The 24,285-nt window shown below is 41.2% G+C and overlaps 1 protein-coding gene across 3 annotated transcripts in view; it reads left to right on the plus strand.

Annotated features, from left to right (window-relative positions):
- LOC110494094 (sodium- and chloride-dependent GABA transporter 2) overlaps nucleotides 1–23,203 on the plus strand; it is a 44,391-nt gene extending 21,188 nt beyond the window's left edge. Inside the window, exons 2-15 of one of the 3 annotated variants that reach the window (XM_036950134.2) lie at nucleotides 4,406–4,614; nucleotides 10,805–10,939; nucleotides 12,043–12,183; nucleotides 12,554–12,644; nucleotides 12,786–12,918; nucleotides 13,031–13,165; nucleotides 13,539–13,642; nucleotides 15,207–15,331; nucleotides 15,524–15,636; nucleotides 15,809–15,946; nucleotides 16,281–16,383; nucleotides 18,115–18,215; nucleotides 21,333–21,503; nucleotides 22,167–23,203. In XM_036950134.2, the coding sequence (XP_036806029.2) occupies nucleotides 4,406–4,614; nucleotides 10,805–10,939; nucleotides 12,043–12,183; nucleotides 12,554–12,644; nucleotides 12,786–12,918; nucleotides 13,031–13,165; nucleotides 13,539–13,642; nucleotides 15,207–15,331; nucleotides 15,524–15,636; nucleotides 15,809–15,946; nucleotides 16,281–16,383; nucleotides 18,115–18,215; nucleotides 21,333–21,503; nucleotides 22,167–22,328 (1,861 nt within the window). In that variant the 3' untranslated portion in view covers nucleotides 22,329–23,203. Of the gene's footprint in view, nucleotides 1–4,405; nucleotides 4,615–10,804; nucleotides 10,940–12,042; nucleotides 12,184–12,553; nucleotides 12,645–12,785; nucleotides 12,919–13,030; nucleotides 13,166–13,538; nucleotides 13,643–15,206; nucleotides 15,332–15,523; nucleotides 15,637–15,808; nucleotides 15,947–16,280; nucleotides 16,384–18,114; nucleotides 18,216–21,332; nucleotides 21,504–22,166 lie in introns of those variants that run through there. The other 2 variants (XM_090205457.1, XM_090205456.1) reach the window with 2 other exon arrangements.
- Nucleotides 23,204–24,285: the final 1,082 nt, after the last annotated feature.

Raw genomic sequence — 24,285 nt, forward strand, 5'->3', positions numbered from 1 at the left:
GGTCCTTGACTAGTCTCTCAAAGCACTTCATGATGACGGATGTGAGTGCTACGGGGCGGTAGTCGTTTAGCTCAGTTACCTTAGCTTTCTTGGGAACAGGAACAATGGTGGCCCTCTTGAAGCATGTGGGAACAGCAGACTGGTATAGGGATTGATTGAATATGTCCGTAAACACACCGGCCAGCTGGTCTGCGCATGCTCTGAGGGCGCGGCTGGGGATGCCGTCTGGGCCTGCAGCCTTGCGAGGGTTAACACGTTTAAATGTCTTACTCACCTCGGCTGCAGTGAAGGAAAGGCCGCATGTTTTCGTTGCAGGCCGTGTCAGTGGCACTGTATTGTCCTCAAAGCGGGCAAAAAAGTTATTTAGTCTGCCTGGGAGCAAGACATCCTGGTCCGTGACTGGGCTGGATTTCTTCCTGTAGTCCGTGATTGACTGTAGACCCTGCCACATGCCTCTTGTGTCTGAGCCGTTGAATTGAGATTCTACTTTGTCTCTGTACTGGCGCTTAGCTTGTTTGATAGCCTTGCGGAGGGAATAGCTGCACTGTTTGTATTCGGTCATGTTACCAGACACCTTGCCCTGATTAAAAGCAGTGGTTCGCGCTTTCAGTTTCACACGAATGCTGCCATCAATCCACTGTTTCTGGTTAGGGAATGTTTTAATCGTTGCTATGGGAACGACATCTTCAACGCACGTTCTAATGAACTCGCACACCGAATCAGCGTATTCGTCAATGTTGTTATCTGACGCAATACGAAACATCTCCCAGTCCACGTGATGGAAGCAGTCTTGGAGTGTGGAGTCAGCTTGGTCGGACCAGCGTTGGACAGACCTCAGCGTGGGAGCCTCTTGTTTTAGTTTCTGTCTGTAGGCAGGGATCAACAAAATGGAGTCGTGGTCAGCTTTTCCGAAAGGGGGGCGGGGCAGGGCCTTATATGCGTCGCGGAAGTTAGAGTAACAATGATCCAAGGTCTTTCCTCCCCTGGTTGCGCAATCGATATGCTGATAAAATTTGGGGAGTCTTGTTTTCAGATTAGCCTTGTTAAAATCCCCAGCTACAATGAATGCAGCCTCCGGATAAATCGTTTCCAGTTTGCAGAGAGTTAAATAAAGTTCGTTCAGAGCCATCGATGTGTCTGCTTGGGGGGGGATATATACGGCTGTGATTATAATCGAAGAGAATTCTCTTGGTAGATAATGCGGTCTACATTTGATTGTGAGGAATTCTAAATCAGGTGAACAGAAGGATTTGAGTTCCTGTATGTTTCTTTCATCACACCATGTCACGTTGGCCATGAGGCATACGCCCCCGCCCCTCTTCTTACCAGAAAGATGTTTGTTTCTGTCAGCGCGATGTGTGGAGAAACCCGTTGGCTGCACCGCTTCGGATAGAGATATTACTCCAGTGCTAGCCTCCCTACACTGGCTTACTGTCAAAGCAAGGGCTGATTTCAAGGTTTTACTGCTAACCTACAAAGCATTACATGGGCTTGCTCCTACCTATCTCTCTGATTTGGCCCTGCCGTACATACCTACACGTACGCTACGGTCACAAGATGCAGGCCTCCTAATTGTCCCTAGAATTTCTAAGCAAACAGCTGGAGGCAGGGCTTTCTCCTATGGAGCTCCATTTTTATGGAATGGTCTGCCTACCCATGTCAGAGACGCAAACTCGGTCTCAACATTTAAGCCTTTACTGAAGACTCATCTCTTCAGTGGGTCATATGATTGAGTGTAGTCTGGCCCAGGAGTGGGAAGGTGAATGGAAAGGCTCTGGAGCAACGAACCGCCCTTGCTGTCTCTGCCTGGCCGGTTCCCCTCTTTCCACTGCGATTCTCTGCCTCTAACCCTATTACAGGGGCTGAGTCACTGGCTTACTGGGGCTATCTCATACCGTCTCTGGTAGGGGTGCGTCACCTGAGTGGGTTGAGTCACTGATGTGGTCATCCTGACTCTCTTTCTCTCTTTCTTTCTCTCTCTCGGAGGACCTGAGCCCTAGGACCATGCCTCAGGACTACCTGACATGATGACTCCTTGCTGTCCCCAGTCCACCTGGCCGTGCTGCTGCTCCAGTTTCAACTGTTCTGGCTTATTATTATTGGACCATGCTGGTCATGTATGAACATTTGAACATCTTGGCCATGTTCTGTTATAATCTCCACCCGGCACAGCCAGAAGAGGACTGGCCACCCCACATAGCCTGGTTCCTCTCTAGGTTTCTTCCTAGGTTTTGGCCTTTCTAGGGAGTTTTTCCTAGCCACCGTGCTTCTACACCTGCATTGCTTGCTGTTTGGGGTTTTAGGCTGGGTTTCTGTACAGCACTTTGAGATATCAGCTGATGTACGAAGGTCTATATAAATACATTTGATTTGATTTAGTCTTGCTGTTCATATGTAGCTGGTCATATGTAGCTGGTCATGTGTAGCAGGTCATATGTAGCTTGACACATGTAACTGTTTATATGTAGCTGGTCACATGTACTGTAGCTGGTCATATGTAGCTGTTCATATGTAACTGGTCAAATGTAGCTGGTCATATGGAGCTGGTCATATGTAGCTGGTCATATGTAGCTGTTCATATGTACAGTGCCTTGCGAAAGTATTCGGCCCCCTTGAACTTTGCGACCTTTTGCCACATTTCAGGCTTCAAACAGAAATATATACAACTGTATTTTTTTATGAAGAATCAACAACAAGTGGGACACAATCATGAAGTGGAACGACATTTATTGGATATTTCAAACTTTTTTAACAAATCAAAAACTGAAAAATTGTGCGTGCAAAATTATTCAGCCCCTTTCAGTGCAGCAAACTCTCTCCAGAAGTTCAGTGAGGATCTCTGAATGATCCAATGTTGACCTAAATGACTAATGATGATAAATACAATCCACCTGTGTGTAATCAAGTCTCCGTATAAATGCACCTGCACTGTGATAGTCTCAGAGGTCCTTTAAAAGCTCAGAGAGCATCATGAAGAACAAGGAACACACCAGGCAGGTCCGAGATACTGTTGTGAAGAAGTTTAAAGCCGGATTTGGATACAAAAAGATTTCCCAAGCTTTAAACATCCCAAGGAGCACTGTGCAAGCGATAATATTGAAATGGAAGGAGTATCAGACCACTGCAAATCTACCAAGACCTGGCCGTCCCTCTAAACTTTCAGCTCATACAAGGAGAAGACTGATCAGAGATGCAGCCAAGAGGCCCATGATCACTCTGGATGAACTGCAGAGATCTACAGCTGAGGTGGGAGACTCTGTCCATAGGACAACAATCAGTCGTATATTGCACAAATCTGGCCTTTATGGAAGAGTGGCAAGAAGAAAGCCATTTCTTAAAGATATCCAGAAAAAGTGTTGTTTAAAGTTTGCCACAAACCACCTGGGAGACACACCAAACATGTGGAAGAAGGTGCTCTGGTCAGATGAAACCAAAATTGAACTTTTTGGCAACAATGCAAAACGTTATGTTTGGCGTAAAAGCAACACAGCTGAACACACCATCCCCACTGTCAAACATGGTGGTGGCAGCATCATGGTTTGGGCCTGCTTTTCTTCAGCAGGGACAGGGAAGATGGTTAAAATTGATGGGAAGATGGATGGAGCCAAATACAGGACCATTCTGGAAGAAAACCTGATGGAGTCTGCAAAAGACCTGAGACTGGGACGGAGATTTGTCTTCCAACAAGACAATGATCCAAAACATAAAGCAAAATCTACAATGGAATGGTTCAAAAATAAACATATCCAGGTGTTAGAATGGCCAAGTCAAAGTCCAGACCTGAATCCAATCGAGAATCTGTGGAAAGAACTGAAAACTGCTGTTCACAAATGCTCTCCATCCAACCTCACTGAGCTCGAGCAGTTTTGCAAGGAGGAATGGGAAAAAATGTCAGTCTCTCGATGTGCAAAACTGATAGAGACATACCCCAAGCGACTTACAGCTGTAATCGCAGCAAAAGGTGGCGCTACAAAGTATTAACTTAAGGGGGCTGAATAATTTTGCACGCCCAATTTTTCAGTTTTTGATTTGTTAAAAAAGTTAGAAATATCCAATAAATGTCGTTCCACTTCATGATTGTGTCCCACTTGTTGTTGATTCTTCACAAAAAATACAGTTTTATATCTTTATGTTTGAAGCCTGAAATGTGGCAAAAGGTCGCAAAGTTCAAGGGGGCCGAATACTTTCGCAAGGCACTGTAACTGGTCATATGTACTGTAGCTGGTCATATGTAGCTGTTCATATGTAACTGGTCAAATGGAGCTGGTCATATGTAGCTGTTCTCATGTAGCAGGTCATACAGTATGTAGATGTTAGCTGTGTGTCCTGTCTTCATAACACACAGACTATGTTAGATTAACGTGTGTTCACCGCATAAAAACAACTTTGTCTTTGTCTTCCTCAGTGTTATGGAAAAGCATAATGATCCCAATTTGAGGTTCAATACGCTTTCCCAGCAGGAGATGGGTCTGGTCCATCCTGTCCCTGTGCCAAGCACCCAGACCAGGGGTCAGTGGTCAAGCAAGCTGGAGTTCCTCCTGGCTGTGGCCGGACAGATCATAGGCTTGGGGAATGTATGGAGGTTCCCATATCTGTGCTACAAAAATGGAGGAGGTGAGTCTCACATCACATCTTTACATGGTCACATATTTAAACACACATTAAATGTATGGCAAGGTGAGCCTTTGTCTTTTACATTATCAATGCAAAAGAGCTAGTCACTTCATTTAACTTCATTGTGGTGGAGACAGTACAGAGTTGTTCTTTTCATATCTTAGGCTAATATTGAAATCACACAATTACAAGACGGTAATGGAATAATCATTAAGAGATGTGTAATCATGGCCTGATATAAACATATCAGTGGTTGCTATAATATTGTAGGAATATTTACACACTAGGGCTAGATGCTATCAGGCGGGCACAATCATAAAAACAACAGCGCCTGCCTGTGTGCCCAAAAGGATCCAAACCCTTCTAGGTGCTTCCAGAATCTCTATACTGATATGCACATCACTACTGTACAACGTTTTGTTGCGCTCTGATAGAAATATGCTATGAAGTACAAACATGCCTCTCTGACATGTAGAATTAGGAATCACAATGACTCTTCATGGCCTTTCTATCTGCAATGTTCGATGATGTTAGGCGACTGAGCGTTTCCCAGCAACCCCATGATAATATCCCTAACATTTACATGACAAATGGACGCACAACACTTCAGGTGGTAGCTAAGTCCGTCAGCTACACAAACACATACTTGCATTCCTGTGGTTAAACTCAAATATACTTTTTTTTTTTTTTTTTAAGTACAATCTTTATGAATTATATCATAAATAGGACTGGTGGAGTTATGTCACACATGCAGCTAACACAGACATGTGGAAATATCTGCTCTACCTAAAATTATAACCAAGTAATTGCAGCATTTCCTCAAAAATGGAAAAGGCAAGTGGAAGGGGCATAAAGTAAGGAACTTGTTTGTCGGCCCTGCCTTAAAGACCAAAATTGGTTAAAGAACATTGTGATAAATAAAAATATATACCAGTTTTATTTAAGAACCAAAACATTGACAGCTGTGCCATAAAAATTGCAAAATAGTTGGGAAGAGATTTTTGATGCACTGATTCCATGGCACATGGTTTATGAATTGACACAAAAAGCGACACCGGATTCAAAACTATGAATTGTTCAATTTAAATTAATTTGCTAAATTCTTGCAACCAATAGAATGTTATATATATGGGATACAATTTTCCCAGCTCTGCAGATTTTGCTGCGTGAAGGCAGAGTCATTAGATCATTTATTTTGGTACCGTCCATATGTAGCTGAAGAATTGCAACATTTACCTTGAGCTAATGCTGCAGATTGCAATACTAGGTGATTTAAAAAGTCAGTCCATTGATCAATGAAATAATTATTATTTTAGCAAAAATGTTTATCTTTCATTTATAATCTGTAGAAACTATGAGAATAGAAAGGTTCAGTACTTTTGTGAAGCATCTGTCACGCCCTGACCTTAGAGAGCCGTTTTATTTCTCTTTTTGGTTAGGTCAGGGTGTGATGTGGAGTGGGCATTCTATATTTTGTTTTCTATGTTTATTTATTTCAATGTTTTGGCCGGGTATGGTTCTCAATCAGGGACAGCTGTCTATCGTTGTCTCTGATTGGGAATCATACTTAGGTATCCCTTTTTCCCTCCTTTCAGTGTGGGTAGTTGACTTTTGTTAGTGGCACAATAGTCCTGTAAGCTTCACGGTTCTTTCTTTCTTTCTTTCTTTCTTTCTTTCTTTCTTGGCGACATTTTAAATAAAAAGGAAAATGTACGCTCACCACGCTGCGCTTTGGTCCACTTCTTCCGACGGCCGTGACAGCATCACAGTACAGTTGAAAAATATATGGCAAATAGAAATCCAATGTGGATGGTGTTAAGAGATAGATAGGAGGGGTTGAATGGAGCTGAAGGGTGGGAATAATAGCAACAAGATAACAAATGTAAAACATATGGGGTCTGTAAAATGTATATAGGTTCAGAACCGTTGTGAAATAGCACAGTTATAAATACAGTGGGGAGAACAAGTATCTGATACACTGCCGATTTTGCAGGTTTCCCTACTTACAAAGCATGTAGAGGTCTGTAATTTTTATCATAGGTACACTTCAACTGTGAGAGACGGAATCTAAAACACAAATCCAGAAAATCACATTGTATGATTTTTAAGTAATTAATTTGCATTTTATTGCATGACATAAGTATTTGATCACCCACCAACCAGTAAGAATTCCGGCTCTCACAGACCTGTTCGTTTTTCTTTAAGAACCCCTCCTGTTGTCCACTCATTACCTGTATTAACTGCACCTGTTTGAACTCATTACCTGTATAAAAGACACCTGTCCACACACTCAATCAAACAGACTCCAACCTCTCCACAATGGACAAGACCAGAGAGCTGTGTAAGGACATCAGGGATAAAATTGTAGACCTGCACAAGGCTGGTTGGGCTACAGGACAATAGGCAAGCAGCTTGGTGAGAAGGCAACAACTGTTGGCGCAATTATTAGAAAATGGAAGAAGTTCAAGATGACGGTCAATCACCCTCGGTCTGGGGTTCCATGCAAGATCTCACCTCGTGGGACATCAATGATCATGAGGAAGGTGAGGGATCAGCCCAGAACTACACGAGAGGATCTGGTCAATGACCTGAAGAGAGCTGGGACCACAGTCTCAAAGAAAACCATTAGTAACACACTACGCCGTCATGGATTAAAATCCTGCAGCGCACGCAAGGTCCCCCTACTCAAGCCAGCGCATGTCCAGGCCTGTCTGAAGTTTGCCAATGACCATCTGGATGATCCAGAGGAGTAATGGGAGACGGTCATGTGGTCTGATGAGACAAAATTAGAGCTTTTTGGTCTAATCTCCACTCGCCGTGTTTGGAGGAAGAAGAAGGATGAGTACAACCCCAAGAACACCATCCCAACCGTGAAGCATGGAGGTGGAAACATCATTCTTTGGGGATGCTTTTCTGAAAATGGGACAGGACGACTGCACCGTATTGAGGGAGGATGGATAGGGCCATGTATCGTGAGATCTTGGCAAACAACCTCCTTCCCTCAGTAAGAACATTGAAGATGGGTCGTGGCTGGGTCTTCCAGCATGACAACGACCCGAAACACACAGCTAGGGCAACTAAGGAGTGGCTCCGTAAGAAGCATCTCAAGGTCCTGGAATGGCCTAGCCAGTCTCCAGACCTGAACCCAATAGAAAATCTTTGGAGGGAGCTGAAAGTCAGTATTGCCCAGCGACAGCCCCGAAACCTGAAGGATCTGGTCTGTATGGAGGAGTGGGCCAAAATCCCTGCTGCAGTGTGTGCAAACCTGATCAAGAACAACAGGAATCGTATGATCTCTGTAATTGCAAACAAAGGTTTCTGTACCAAATATTAAGTTCTGCTTTTCTGATGTATCAAATACTTATGTCATGCAATAAAATGCTAATTAATTACTTAAAAATCATACAATGTTATTTTCTGGATTTTTGTTTTAGATTCCGTCTCTCACAATTGAAGTGTACCTATGATAAAAAATTACAGACCTCTACATGCTTTGTAAGTAGGAAAACCTGCAAAATCAGCAATGTATCAAATACTTGTTCTCCCCACTGTATATGGCAAATATAAACATCAGAAATAGAGGAAGGCCAGGACAACAAAAAAAGTATAACTACTGTAAATTACTTTGTGTCTGTAAAATGTATATAGTATGTATAAGCTAGAAGTAGAAGCCTAAGTTTGATTATTTATTAGTTTACTGAAATTGGGGGAGGGGTGGTAGGGTTTGCGGGGAATAATATATACAGTGGGGCAAAAAAGTATTTAGTCAGCCACCAATTGTGCAAGTTCTCCCACTTAAAAAGATGAGAGAGGACTGTAAGTTTCATCATAGGTACACTTCAACTATGCTAGACAAAATGAGGGAACAAAATCCAGAAAATCACATTGTAGGATTTTTTTATGAATTTATTTGCAAATTATGGTGGAAAATAAGTATTTGGTCACCTACAAACAAGCAAGATTTCTGGGTCTCACAGACCTGTAACTTCGTCTTTAAGAGGCTCCTCTGTCCTCCACTCGTTACCTGTATTAATGGCACTTGTTTGAACTTGTTATCAGTATAAAAGACACCTGTCCACAACCTCAAACAGTCACACTCCAAACTCCACTATCGCCAAGACCAAAGAGCTGTCAAAAGACACCAGAAACAAAATTGTAGACCTGCACCAGACTGGGAAGACTGAATCTGCAATAGGTAAGCAGCTTGGTTTGAAGAAATCAACTGTGGGAGCAATTATTAGGAAATGGAAGACATACAAGACCACTGATAATCTTCCTCGATCTGGGGCTCCACGCAAGATCTCACCCCGTGGGGTCAAAATGATCACAAGAACCACACGGGGGGACCCCAGAACCACACGGGGGGACCTAGTGAATGGGACCAAAGTAACAAAGCCGACCATCAGCAAGGGCATTGAAGATGAAACGTGGCTGGGTCTTTCAGCATGACAATGATCCCAAACACACCGCCCGGGCAACGAAGGAGTGGCTTCGTAAGATGCATTTCAAGGTCCTGGAGTGGCCTAGCCAGTCTCCAGATCTCAACCCCATAGAAAATCTTTGGAGGGAGGTCCGTGAAAGTCCGTGTTGCCCAGCAACAGCTCCAAAACATCACTGCTCTAGAGGAGATCAGCATGGAGGAATGGGCCAAAATAACAGCAACAGTGTGTAAAAACCTTATGAAGACTTACAGAAAACGTTTGACCTCTGTCATTGCCAACAAAGGGTATATAACAAAGTATTGAGATAAACTTTTGTTATTGACCAAATACTTATTTTCCACCATAATTTGAAAATAAATTCATTAAAAATCCTACAATGTGATTTTCTGGATTTTTTTTCCTCATTTTGTCTGTCATAGTTGAAGTGTACCTATGATGAAAATTACAGGCCTCTCATCTTTTGAAGTGGGAGAATTTGCACAATATGTGGCTGACTAAATACTTTTTTGCCCCACTGTATATATATACACATATATTTTTTTTCACCTTTATTTATCCAGGTAGGTCAGTTGAGAACAAGTTCTAATTTATAACTGCGACCTGGCCAAGAGAAAGTAAAGTGGTGTGACACAAACAACAACACAGAATTACACATGGAATAAACAAGCGTACAGTCAATAACACAATAGGGAAAAAAAGTATATTTACAGTGTATCGCTGAAGTCGAGGATCGGTAGGATGTTCAGTTGTACGAGAGTATGTTTGGCAGCATGAGTGAATGCTTTGTTGCGATATAGGAAGCCGATTCTAGATTTAATTTTGGATTGGAGATGCTTAATGTGAGTCTGGAAGGAGAGTTTACAGTCTATCCAGACACCTGGGTATTTGTATTTGTCCACGTATTCTAAGTCAGAGCAGTCCAGAGTAGTGATGCTGGGTGGGCGGGCAGGTGCGGGCAGTGATCGATTGAATAGCATGCATTTAGTTTTACTTGCATTTAAGAGCAGTTGGAGGCCACGGAAGGAGAGTTGTAGGGATTTGAAGCTTGTCTGGAGGTTAGTTAAAACACAGTGTCCAAAGAGGGGCCAGAAGTATACAGAATGGTGTAATCTGAGTAGAGGTGGATCAGAGAATAACCAGCAGCAAGGGCAACATCATTGATGTATACAGAGAAGAGAGTCGGCCCATGAATTGAAACCTGTGACACCCACATAGAGACTGCCCGAGGTCCGGACAATAGGCCTTTCCTAAATGACACACTGAAATCTATCAGAGAAGTAGTTGGTTAACCAGGCGAGGCAATCATTTAAAAAACCAAGGCTGTCGAATCTGCCAATACGAATGTGGTGATTGACAGAGTCGAAAGCCTTGGCCAGGTCGATGAATACGGCTGCACAGTAATGTCTCTTAGCGATGGTGGTTATGATGTCGTTTACCACCTTGAGCGTGGCTGAGGTGCACCCATGACCAGCTCTGAAACCAGTTGCATAGTGGAGAAGGTACGGTGGGATTCGAAATGGTCGGTAATCTGTTGGTTAACTTGGCTTTCGAAGACTTTAGAAAGACAGGGTAGGACAGATATTGGTCTGTAGCTGTTTGGATCTAGAGTGTCACCCCCTTTGAAGAGGGGGATGACCGCGTCAGCTTTCCAATCTTTGGGAATCTCAGACGATACGAAAGAGGTTGAACAGGCTAGTAATATGGGCTGCAACAATTTCGGCAGTGATTTAACTTGTGTTGTTCGTAAGGGGTGTTCTTCATCCCTTATGTGCTCTTTCTGTTCACCTGTGGCATTCCACTCTTTCTCCTGGAGACCTCCTTGGGCCAGTACACCACGCAGGGCAGCATCACCTGCTGGAGGAAGATCTGTCCCTTGTTTGAAGGTAAATATCAGGTCTCATTTATAAAGGGTCATTGAATAAGACTGCCGATCTAGAATCAAGTAGCCTCTGTCCGTATAAGCTTAGTCATTATGATCTAAAAGACTAATCTGATTCTAGATCAGCCATCCTACTGGTATGCTTTATGAATGCGGCCATGGGGCCTTGTTGTACGTATTGCATCCATATTAGGGATTCAATTGTCAGTGTTTGTCTGACCATTGAGAGCATTTACTTCCTACGGTGGATGCCATCTTGGGGAAAGAGACATGAAAGCCTGATAGCTAGAAGGAAGAAAGGCTAAAGCCTTCAGTAAAAAATAGATAACATTCAGAGGCACTGCAGGACAAACGTTGTCTGTTTGTTGTATTTGTACTCAAGAAAACTGAGAAAGTAGTATTGCAATCCAAAGCAATGTCAATATGATTTTAATTGATATTCAGCACGTAAACTCAAGGTTTCTGTCTGGAGCCTTTGTCAAGAATGTGCTGGTTGAGGGTGACATATACGGCCAGACAATTAGCCATAATAGGTACAGTATACGCACAGTACAAGCAGTCTTTTCCTTCTGTAAATTATATTGCACTATTGTATTTGTAAAAGTCAATCCACCATGATTTTAATCACATTGCTTCACCAGTTTGAAACAATATAAGGATACATTTTAGATTGCTTGGTTGGGAATGACTGGTCTGTTTCTAACCTGATTCAACATGATTCAAGACATTTCACTCAAGTTATTGGATGAAGCTTGGATTAAACATCAACAGTATACCACAGGCTCACACCAATTCATGAGCTATTACATGATAGAGTCTTTAATGTGACATGACACGTGCATTCAGGGAACTTGTCTTGTGTTCAAACATTCACAAATGTCTGTCTTGTTGGAATGGCACCATAACTTATTAATCAGAGCTGGTGACTTTGAAAGGAGTCTAATCCACATCAAAAAGAAACACAGTTCAATGTTTTTTATGGTTTTAGGTTGAGAATGTGATTGGATATAACATATGTCGCATCTATTTCTTAGAAGAAGCCTTTTTTTTACATTTAAATCTCCATGTTTGTCTATAAAATCTCCTCCTCCTCATCTTCCTCCTCAGGACTGGGTTATGGTAGTCAGGTGGTGGTTCTATATTCCAGCATCTATTACATCATCATTCTAGCCTGGGCCTTCTTCTACCTGTTCTCCTCATTCAGCTCTGAGCTCCCCTGGGCCAGTTGTAGAAACAGCTGGAACACAGGTATGTATATCAGTGTAGCCTGAGTGCCAGTCTGCTTGTGATGTCATACCAACTGCCTGTCATTCATTGTCATAGCAAACCTGTTTGGATTGACAAGGACATCAATAGAGGTGGCATTGCATAGAACACAAACCGATCTGGGACCAGTTTAACTTCAGTGTGTAGACATGTTGATGTTGACATACCTTTGTCATGCCCAAATTATAGATAGTATCTTAAATTGTTGGACACCACTGGGATATCCACTGAGATATTCAGTTTTTGACAAGTGAGTTGATTAATGTTTTCTTTTTGTAAATGTCTCCTTATCCAGGAAAGATTCAGAGAGTTCTGAGACATGCTTGTTATTGTGTAATTTCCTCCTAACCAGCAACCTGCATGGAGTTTGACAGAAGAGTAGTGGGACATCTAAATTGGACAGTAGCAGGAAACGCAACATCGCCAGTGAGAGAGTTCTGGGAGTGAGTACACAAAATCATTCCAATTTATCAACTCCTTATTAAGTCCTTACAGATGGAAATCATGGCTATGTTCCTTTTTGAAGGCGTTGAGAGAATGGTGAAAAGCAAGAGGTGGGATTGTAACTGAAAATATGATTTCAGAAGGAGAGTTTTGAGACTCACAGACAGTCCAAACATGCTAGGCAGTGTTCGCTGGGAGCTGGCTCTGTGTCTTCTACTGTCATGGATTCTCTGTTACTTCTGTGTCTGGAAAGGAGTGAAGTCTACTGGGAAGGTAAAGTGGGATCTCTGCCATTCAACCTGATGACACCATGAATACTGTAGAGTTGTTAAGATGAGCCATAGACTGAGGGAATGTAATGCTGGTCTGGTCCCCCTCCCCTCAGGTGGTCTACTTCACTGCCACCTTCCCCTATCTGATGCTGGTGGTGTTGCTGGTCCGTGGACTCACACTGCCGGGGGCAATAGATGGTATCAAGTTCTACCTTTACCCAGATCCAGCCCGCCTCACTGACCCACAGGTAGGAACACACTTCACTGTATAATTTGTGTCCAGGTGTAACAAAAACTATCAGTACATACTGTAGTGATTCGTGGGGGATAAATGGTAACGTCTCTGTCGGTGTTTGAACCCTGGTCAAAATGACCGAGGGCAGCAACCATTACCACTGGCACAAGAAATGTAACTCCCTTGGTGCAACAGTTTGTGGTTTTAAGAGCATCAGATTTGTTACAATATCAATACCTGATAAAAACAAATGCATTTCCTGTTGACCTCTACAAGGTCAAAATAGGTACCATTTGAATTCACCTCTAATACCCTGGGATGAGACTAGTATATCGGAATTGTGAAACTATGAAGACTATTGTGTCTCTCTCTGGTGTGTCTCACAGGTGTGGATGGATGCTGGAACACAAATCTTCTTTTCCTATGCTATCTGCCTCGGCCGTCTGACTGCTCTTGGCAGCTACAACAAATATGACAACAACTGTTACAAGTGAGTGGAGGAATGGAATGTATGATGGGCTATGGAGAACCTACCTCAGAACAGTAACATACAATACATGGACTTTGGGACAATATGTTTTGTCAGTCAAAATGGGGGTAATGACGATAGATGGAACATGAAAACGAGTGTCGTTTTTGTTATGTTATGAAAAGTTAACTTACAACGTTATAAAGGAAACATTGTAACTTGAAGAGTTTTCATAATATGTACCTGATGTTTACATACTGTACGTTATGTGGAAAATGTCCAGATGAAATAGAATGTTTTTGTAAAGGTGAAATGGGAAGTTAGTTGTCTAAATTGGATCTGAGTAAAATCGAGAACTTGCCTCGTAACTAGCGACGCCCAGAGAACTTGCCATAAGGCGGAAACGCCCCTTTCTGACCCGAGGATATTAAACATGTGAGTTAAGAATTTACATAGCAGACTAGGTGACCAGGGTCATGGTACAGTGGTCGCAAACACAAAATGCAACACGAGGTCGAAGAAGACGAAGGAAGCTCTTAATCTATGCTACAGATAAGTAGCTGTGTCTAAGAGGGTGAATGCAAGCAGGACCAACTGGTTATTCTCTCCAATGAATCGTGTGTCTACACTGCTTTCATTCCCACACCGGAACCACCTATACGCTAATTAGTCGTCTTCAGGAGACCCCTTTTCAGAACAAGAGCGAGGAAACAGACCACTAAGACAAAGGACACTTACATCGTGTGGACAATCAGAGACTTACACCCGGTAACATCAGAGGAGAAGGAGGAACTCGGTCCACGAGGAGCTACCCCACCAGAGACCTTCGACGCATAATTACATCATTATAATCTAAACATATAACCATAAGAGCAGCAGTTCGGGGCAAGGTTAGGGCTAAATTTAGCATAGTTTACAAATGTTCGCAAATGTGCCTTTTACTTGTGCATTCTCTCTTTTTAAATCCCCATTTTGTGTAACACGTGCCATACTGTGTTGACCCGCTAGCGACCTGTTTCAGTGTACTAAGTTCTAATCAATAGCCTAGACTGTGTGCTTGTGTATCTTATATTATCATTTAGCTTGTTAGTAAAGAAATAATCAACTCAATTGGTGCGGTACAGACTTATTTAGTGGGACTCGGGTTTGTGCAGATTCACAGATTATGCGATATTCAGGACGAGACTGTGGAGGAAATTAATGAATTAGCGACTTTTGTAAAAATCAATATACTGACATTCTTTGAGTTAATTTGGGAAATGGAACCTCAATAAAACCAAACTTTCCCATGGTGCCCAGGTTGCTGTCTTAATAATTACCTGATTAATTTAATCACGTAATTATAAACAGTTAATCATTTGATGAACAGCAGTCATCACATTAATCAATACAACATCACGACACTAGATAAAATGTGCTGGCAGAACGTTTTCTCTTGCCTGCAAAAACGTCCCCTGTGCACATAATTCTTTGGAGGCTGGGTTGAAGAAATGGTAGAGTACCTGGAAAGTTTAATGATCTACATATTGTAGATAATTTGGATGCCTTTGTGTTGTGACTAACAGGGAAGTGAATCTCTTTTTAGGGACTGTGTGTACCTGTGCCTTTTGAACAGTGGAACCAGCTTTGTGGCCGGTTTTGCGATCTTCTCTGTTCTGGGCTTCATGGCTTATGAACAAGGGACAGACATCTCAACAGTGGCCGAATCAGGTAAGTGTTGCAGCAGTGAGATATGAATGAATGAATTCATGAAAAAACAACTTAATGCACAAACAAACAAATTAAAATACTCTTGTAAATTCTGGTTTGTTACAAGGCAGGTGTCTAAGCATTTCAGGGATCTAACTATTCCCTCTGCCCCTGAGAGTTCAGAAATGAGTTTACCTGTATTGCTGCATACAGGTCCTGGCCTGGCATTCATCGCCTACCCTCGTGCCGTGGCCATGATGCCATTACCACAGCTTTGGGCCATCTTCTTCTTCATCATGATAATCCTCCTGGGTTTAGACAGTGAGGTGTGTTAGTGTGGCCCTGAAGGTCTACGAAATATTTTCTTTGCGAAGGATATTTACATAACCTACAATAGATGCTACAATCATCACTAAACTAATGGATGTGAAACTGTGAATGAGTAGCTAGTATTTCAAAGAAGAGAGTTTCCACTGAACCCCATCATCTCTCCTTCAGTTTGTAGGTCTGGAGGCATTGATGACAGCCATCTCAGACATGTATCCCTCTTTGTTCCTGGTTGGCCATCGGCGTAAAGTCCTCCTCCTCATCATCAGTGTGGGTAGCTTCTTCATCGGCCTGGTCATGGTCACAGAGGTGAGAGGTCTTTTGAAGTCATCATTCTATAAGGATATAGGATATAAAATATAGAATTTAAATGCCATCATTATTAGATCAATCATGACAGTAACGAGATATGATCAAAAATGCACCTCCCAAGTGATCTGTTTCAACATATCCCTGTATTTCAACAAACCTCCTCGTTCCGCAGAATTGTTGGTTGATTTATTCCGTAAGCGATTGGGCTGCTGGACACACCTACGATCATTGTCTGAGTGTTTTGTAGACTCTGGAGGTAGATTATAGTCTTATTGTTGTGCTCAGTAAGACTGTACCTTACACTTTCTGTCTACCCCTCCTCTATTTGCAGGGAGGCCTGTATATCTTCCAGCTGTTTGATTACTATGCATGCAGTGGGATGACTCTGCTTCTCTTCGCTATACTACAGTCAGTGTGTATCAGCTGGGTTTATGGTGAGATAGCCCGGCCTACTCCCAGTGCCGTTTCTAAGTATAAGTTCCCATTTATGGCCCTCAACCACTTTTGTTCAATGTCAGTCAGGGTCTCAAATTACTGTTAGTTAAGATTGTGTATTCTACTATGTGACATTTTGAAATGTGGTAGTGCATCCGCAGTCTTCCTCTTGTTATGTCAGTCACTGACAGTCACCCAATTAGCCCATGTCATCTACCCTGTTAAAGTTGGCGAGGTAAGTTAGTCTAGCCAGCTATCTAAACCTTGTATTATATTACAAACGTTTATTGAGGCATTTTCATGTAAGTTATTATTAACTGTTACCACTATCATTGTAGGTGTTATGAAAAGACAAGAGTAAAATATGGTCAGTGCTATCAGGGATCCTTGGGACGTCCCTACCTTAAACCCTAACCTTAACACCTACCCTTACCTTAACCATTTTAAATGTCAACTGCAATTGAGTCGGAACATCCCAAGGATCCCTGATAACAAGGAGCTGTAAAATTGCCTGCATGGCCCCATTCCATCAATCCCAGATAATCAATCACATCAGGATGTTTCTGTTTAAGGAGTTTTTGGCGTTTTCCAAGTTGTTCCTCTAGCAGACATTGCCACTTTGGACATTGATGTGAAACTACATCTCGTTACCTTGGGATTATCAGGTTCTGACATGTTGTTCAAAAATGAGTTATTCACATGGCGTTGCTCTTTAGGTGGTCCTTTACGTGTGAGATAAGTAGTATTTTTGAAAAAGTTAATTTACAATGAAAGAAAATGAAAAATAGGAAGTTCTATCTACACAAACACCTTTTAACTTGGTGGTATAAGGTTCTATATGTAATCCAATCACAATGCTATGTTGTCAATATAATTGTACATAAGGTGATATACATGAAAACAGGAGGACATCACAAAACAGTTCTTAGATCTGTGACTTGAAACATTTTCATTATCTCAAAACGATTAATTTTGCACGTAGAACCTTAGTTCTTGAGGATTCACATCACAGGTTCTGGTTGTAACATGTACGCTGGGAGTCGGGAAGCAAGTTCAGGGAGTGAATTTAATAACTCTAACATCGAACATATCAAAAAAATATAGGTAGCGTACAGACATGAACACCGGAACAGAAACAATAACACCTGGGGAAGGAACCAAAGGGAGTGACAGATATAGGGATGATTTATCAGGAAGGTGATGAAATGCATGTGAGTCTGATGAGGTGCTGGTGCGCGTAACTGAAGTGACAGGTGTGCATAATGATGAGCGGCCTTGGTGACCTAGAGAGCCGGAGAGAGAGTACACTTGACACTGGTCCTCTTTTTATATTAATTAGATTTCTTTTTCACCAGTTTTTCAGAAGAATGGCCATAACGTAAGCTCTTATTTTCTAAACAAAAAATACAGGTACCTTAGACCAGTGTTTCCTAAACTCGGTCCTGGGGCCCACCCCTGGGTGCATATTTAGTTCTTTGTCATAGCACTACACAACTGAATCAAATAATAAAAGCTTGATGATGAGTTAGTTATGAGTTAATCAGCTGTGGGGGGCACAGGACCGGGTTTGGGAAACCCTAGTTAGAGCGGTTGTCCAGGTTTCCTCATCTGAACCTGTCTGTCACTTGGTGGTTTGAGAATGTTTACCTGGGTATTTGACAGACCAACTGACCAAACACTTTTATTGACTGCTGTTATTTTGAGTCCCTGTTGATATGTTTACTCCACAGGTGCAGACCGTCTGTACGATAATATAGAGGACATGATCGGTTATCGACCATTACCCATCATTAAGTACTGTTTGAAGTATGTCACTCCAGTCATCTGCACTGTAAGTTACACACCACTGTCAACAGCTAATTTGTTATTTTTCCAATTATAGTTATAGTAAACATGACATTGATGTCACAGTAATACAAGTGATTTACAGAAAGCCAAATGTTAAGATGACAATACAGAGAAATATAAATGGATGCCGATGTGTAACCTATGTAAAGTAGAAAATCCCAACTTTATGTTCATTATAAATGCTTCTATAAAAACAAAGAGAGTCGCACACTCTATGTATAAACTCACTGTAATTTATTGGGTAAACCACCAACGTTTCGACATCATTGTTCCTTCTTCAGGGTAATGTCATGAATGCCTGAACCAGGTTATGTAGACAAAACAGTGCAATTAGTGCAACTAATGACAATAGTGAGGGGTGTGTCATAATTACTAGGTTGATTAGGAGTGAAACTATTAGGAGACAATAGTTTACTACATATTTAATATATTAGGCTTGTGTTACCATTAGCACAAGCATAGGATTAACATTAACATACATGACTGTTTAATTTAATTTAACATATTCAGTTGCACTCAAAAGTTGGAACACATCTCATCATTCACTACTACTACTACCACTATTACTGTTTTCTACATTGTAGAATAATAGTGAAGATATCACAACTATGAAATAACACATATGGAATCATGTAGTAACCAAAAAAGTGTTAACTAATCAAATACATTTTTGACATTAGATTCTTCAAAGTAGCCACCCTTTGCCTTGATGACAGCTTTGCAAACTCTAGGCTTTCTCTCAACCAGCTTCATGAGGAATGCTCATCCAAGCCCCCCTCCACCCCCCACCATCACACCTCCTCCTCCATGCTTCACGATGGGAACCCCACATGCTGAGATCATCCATTCCCCTACTCTTCATCTCACAAATACATGGAAGTTGGAACCAAAAATCTCAAATTTGAACTCATCAGACCAAAAGATAGATTGCCACTGGTCTAATGTCAATTGCTCATGTTTCTTGGCCCAATAAAGACTCTTCTTCTTATTGATGTCCTTTAGTAGTGGTTCCTTTGCAGCAATTTGACCATGAAGGCCTGATTCACGCAGTCTCCTCTGAACAATTGATGTTGAGATGTATCTGTTAACTTCTTATGGTATAGGGGACGGTTGCGTCCCACTTTGGCAAAAAACAGGGAAAATGCAGTGCGGCAAATTCAAAAAATGATATAAAAATCTAACTTTCATTAAATCACACATGTAAGATACTCAATTTAAGCTACACTCGTTGTGAATCCAGCCAACATGTCAGATTTTTAAAAGGCTTTTCGGCGAAAGCATAAGAAGCTATTATCTGATGACAGCACAACAGTAAACAAAGAGAGTAGCATATTTCAACCCTGCAGGCGCTACACAAAACATAGAAGTAAAATATAAAACATGCCTTACCATTGACGAGCTTCTTTTTTTGGCACTCCAATATGTCCTATAAACATCACAAATGGTCCTTTTGTTCGATTAATTCCGTCCATATATATCCAAATGTCCATTTATTTGACGCGTTTGATCCAGAAAAAAACAGCTTCTTAAAAACGCAACGTCACAACAAAATATTTCAAAATTTGCCTATAAAATTTGCCAAAATCTTTCAAACTACTTTTGTAATACAACTTTAGGTATTTTTAAACGTTAATAATTGATCAAATTGTAGACGGGTCTGTGTTCAATACAGGAAGACAACAAACCAACGCTACTTTTCACGTCTTGCGCACTCTCAACAGTGTTCCCGAGTTCCTAGATGGCCTACTTCTTCATTGCACAAATGAATAACCTCAACCAAATTCCAAAGACTGGTGACATCCAGTGGAAGCGGTAGGAACTGAAAACAGGTTCCTAAGAAATATAATTTGCCAATGAGAAACCAGTGAACAGACAGAGACCAAAAATAAACCATTCTGAACAGTTAGTCCTCGGGGTTTTGCATGCTACATAAGTTCTGTTATACTCACAGACATGATTCAAACAGTTTTAGAAACTTCAGTGTTTTCTATCAAAATCTACTAATAATATGCATATCTTATATTCCTGGCATGAGTAGCAAAGTTGAAAATGGGCACACTATTTATCCAAAAGTGAAAATGCTGCCCCCTATACCTTAAGTTAATTGAACTCTAATTGAATTGAATTTGCATTTTTTGTGGATGCAATCTGAGGTGCAGTTAACTAATGAACTTGTCATCTGCAGTAGAGGTAACTCTGGGTCTTCCTTTCCTGTGGCGGTCCTCATGAGAGCCAGATTCATCATTGCCCTTGATGTTTTTTGCAACTACACTCGAAACACTTGAAATGTTCCTCATTGTCTTACCTTCATGACTTGAAGTAATGATGGGCTGTCATTTCTCTTTGCTTATTTGAGCTATTCTTGCAATCTTATGGACTTGGTCTATTACCAAATAGGGCTATCTTCTGTATACCACCCCCACCTTGTCACAACACAACTGATTGGCTCAAATGCATTAATTCCACATATTAACTTTTAACAAGGCGCACCTGTTAATTGAAATGCATTCCAGGTGACTACCTCATGAAACTGGTTGAGAGAATGCCAAGAGTGTGCAAAGCTGCCATCAAGGCAAATGGTGAATAATTTAAAGAACCTCAAATATAAAATATATTTTGATTTAACACTTTTTTGGTTACTACATTATTCCATGTATGTTATTTCATGGTTTTGATGTTTTCACTATTATTCTACAATGTAGACAATAGTAAAAATAAATTAAAAAACTTGAATGATTAAGTGTGTCCAAACTTTTGACTAGTAATGTGTATTTAATTGTTTCCAATTTCATAAAATGTTTGTTACATGTAATCTTTTGTTTCAACTATAATGCCTGATACGCATCATGAACAGGGGGAACATATTGGGTGTGCTCCAGCTCATGCTTTTTATTAGACCATTATAAATGTTTCACCAGAAGCCTGACCTAAACGTACTGGAGAAACTATAACCTTGTTCTAAACCTTATCTTGTTCATCTCTGTCCTCACTCAACCCTCACTGTTACCCTAATATGTTATAATTAGTACAATGCTATCAGAAAATACGTTGTGTTCTTTAATGTTTATTTTACAACCTCCATCCATATCTTTTGTTCTAGGCTACATTTCTTTTCTCCTTGATAAAGTTTACTCCACTGAAGTTCAACAACACATTTCAGTATCCTTGGTGGGGTTCCGCCGTTGGCTGGTGGTTCACTCTCTCCTCCACCCTCATGGTTCCTCTATGGATGGTTTACATCGTGAGCGTCACTCCTGGTACACTACGACAGGTAAATAGGGACATCATTTATTATGTTTCTATAGAGTTTCACATTGCTTGACTTGGGCAGGAGCTCTCCGGAGCTGAGTACCGGCACCTAAAATGTTTAACAGCTTGAGCTCCTGTTCCTTTTTTACAATATTATCTCAAAAGTATTGTGGAGCTCCTGCACCTAAATGTAAACAGTACCGGCACCAAACATGAGTACCGGCAACTGTCTCAGCCCAAGTCAAGCACTGGAGTTTCAAAACAGAAAAGCATCTCAGTGGTCCAAAAGCAACAAAAAACAATCAATATATCATAGATAGCATAGCTATAGCTAGTTACGTAGGTTGGCGATAGAGGCTAAGTCTTTGAGTACATTCTCCAAAGATGGAGCAATGGTCATGAGAGGCCATGGTTAATTTCTCACTATCAATTCCAAACTTCAGATCTTTTAAAAGTTGGCAGGTACCATTTGTGTTGTTACCGCTAGTTATGTCTCTATTTCTACAATGATCAGATCCATTACCAAAACCCAATTTACTCCCCAATACACACTGATGATGTTGTTTCTTCTACCAACTAAGAAAGAGGAAAAACAATCAACGTTCTGCAAACATCACCAGTTATTTTATGTCTCATTCCTTTGGTGGTCTCTCTTTGAAATGCTCCTCTGTCTCTTATTCCTCAGAGACTGTCCATCCTCACCAAGCCATCAGAGGATCTCCCCATGACCAATGCCCAGAATCATTCCCTCCTGGCCAAGCAGTCAGAGCAGGACAGACCCCTGGGGGACACGGAGATACCAGCCTGGGGCCACAACCTCCTAGACAGAGACACGGGCCTCCTGTAGAGACACTGGCCCCCTCTCTCAGCTACCATCCCTATAGGACTAGAGATAAGCAGGTCCAGCCAGTCACTCAAGGTCCTGACATAAACAATACAAATACTTCCTGTTGTGTAACAGAGACAAATGTGACCCTTTGCTTGGTCTGAGAGGCTTAGAAAAGTATAGTACAGAACATAATCCACCCCATGCCTTTTTCTTGGGAGGGAGATGTGGGTGTTTCCAAAACACACACTATTTCCTGTATGTAGCGCTGATGAGATGTAGAAGCACTGGTTCTGGGAAGTCTTGGTGTGAAAAAAGAGGTGTGGTCATTCTGTTTGACCCAGAAAACTCTACCTATAATTAATAGAATTACAGGTCAATCTTGCTGTCTCATGTCAGAATGCAGAGAAAGCATCTGAAGTGAGATATTGCGTAAGGTCCGGAAGAATTAACCAGGTCATGGCAGACTTTCGTCTTGGCAGAGTAATGGAGGAAACAAAAACATGACATTAGTACTTTTGGTCCCAGTTGGTTAACTGAGTCTGTATAAACAAGTGAACAAACAAATATTTTTTTTAAGATACATTTTATCTTATATTTGGGTGGGTTTAAAATTCCGACATACAGCAGTTTTTCTACTACTATGTAATTACTTAAGACTTTGTGAAGTATGACATTTGTGAAAATATATCGATGGTTAACGAAAAGGGATTGTGTAGATGCTGCCGCGATGCCGGTCAGTTTGATCGCGTAAAACTAATTGCAGAGAATCTTTGATAAAAACTAAAAGTCTTAATTTAATGATAGTAAAGACACGACAATGCATATATAGTAGAAACACTGTAAAATACTGTGATAGTATTTGATGCCAATATCAATAAACTCATCAAACCTTGTGCCATGATTTATATCTTATTTTTCCACCCTTATTCTTTGGAGTACGTTAAATTAAAAGTGTAATTCGCTGTAATTCTGAGGTAATTGAACAGAGACATTGTCATTCCACTGAATGTAAATACTTTTTCCCCACAGGGTACAGACTGTGTTCCATAGCCGAGCTGAAGACAAATACAGGAACAATGCCCTTCTATGAGTTACTGATAAGACCAGTAGGTAACAGCAGTGATCATTAACTGCCAGTTCAGGCTAAACCAACACAGAGCACACCCCACCTGCAATTGTGTCTAGGGCAAATTTAGCCTGATTTGAAAAATTTGTACTCGTAGCTTTAGACAGTTGTTTGTACAATATCTCTGTTCATCCTTTAATGACTTATTATGGGCTGTATTACAGTGCACTAATTTCTCTGACTGCTGACCAAAGGTGGCAGCTCCAGCTCTACTATCCCTGATGACAGTTTGTGTTTCTTCATTCATAGATACCATTACAACCCTCAGTGTAGCAGGTTAGGGTGATAATAGAGTTTCAAGGTTTTGATATTTTATTGTTGTTCTCGTTATCATTTTACACAATTCCCCAGCTGCACATGATGTATTCCACTAGTATTTCACATTGTGGTCCAGTAATTGGTTGTGTCACTCCACATGTCAGGCAATCATCTGGAGTGCTTCAGCAAGTTGTAATAGCTGTAATACTAGACAAGTTTATCGTTGTATGTAAGGTAAGACAGAATGCCTATTAAAAGTGTGCCAGTTATCAGGTCGTACAACATGCCTACAGTATGTAGTACGATGAGATCTCTCATTGTGACTGTGATGAGTGACAAGTTGTATTTTGTCTTATTGCCTTCTGCATTCATATGTCAAATTATAAAATGACACTTGGACCCTTTCTGTATTTGACATTTCGGGCCAGAAGGAAAGAGAGCTGAGAGCTTAGTGCCTGAGTATAACAAGCCTTATTTCTGGTTGAAGATATTTTACATTACCTCCACCTGAGAACTTATGGGTTCTGCAGTAAAAAATAGCACACGAGTTACAACAGGTAAAATATGACTTGAAATTAATATATAATACAT

The sequence above is a fragment of the Oncorhynchus mykiss genome, chromosome 17 (assembly GCF_057628025.1).
Source record: "Oncorhynchus mykiss isolate SJ-2025 chromosome 17, ASM5762802v1, whole genome shotgun sequence".
NCBI lineage: Eukaryota > Metazoa > Chordata > Actinopteri > Salmoniformes > Salmonidae > Oncorhynchus > Oncorhynchus mykiss.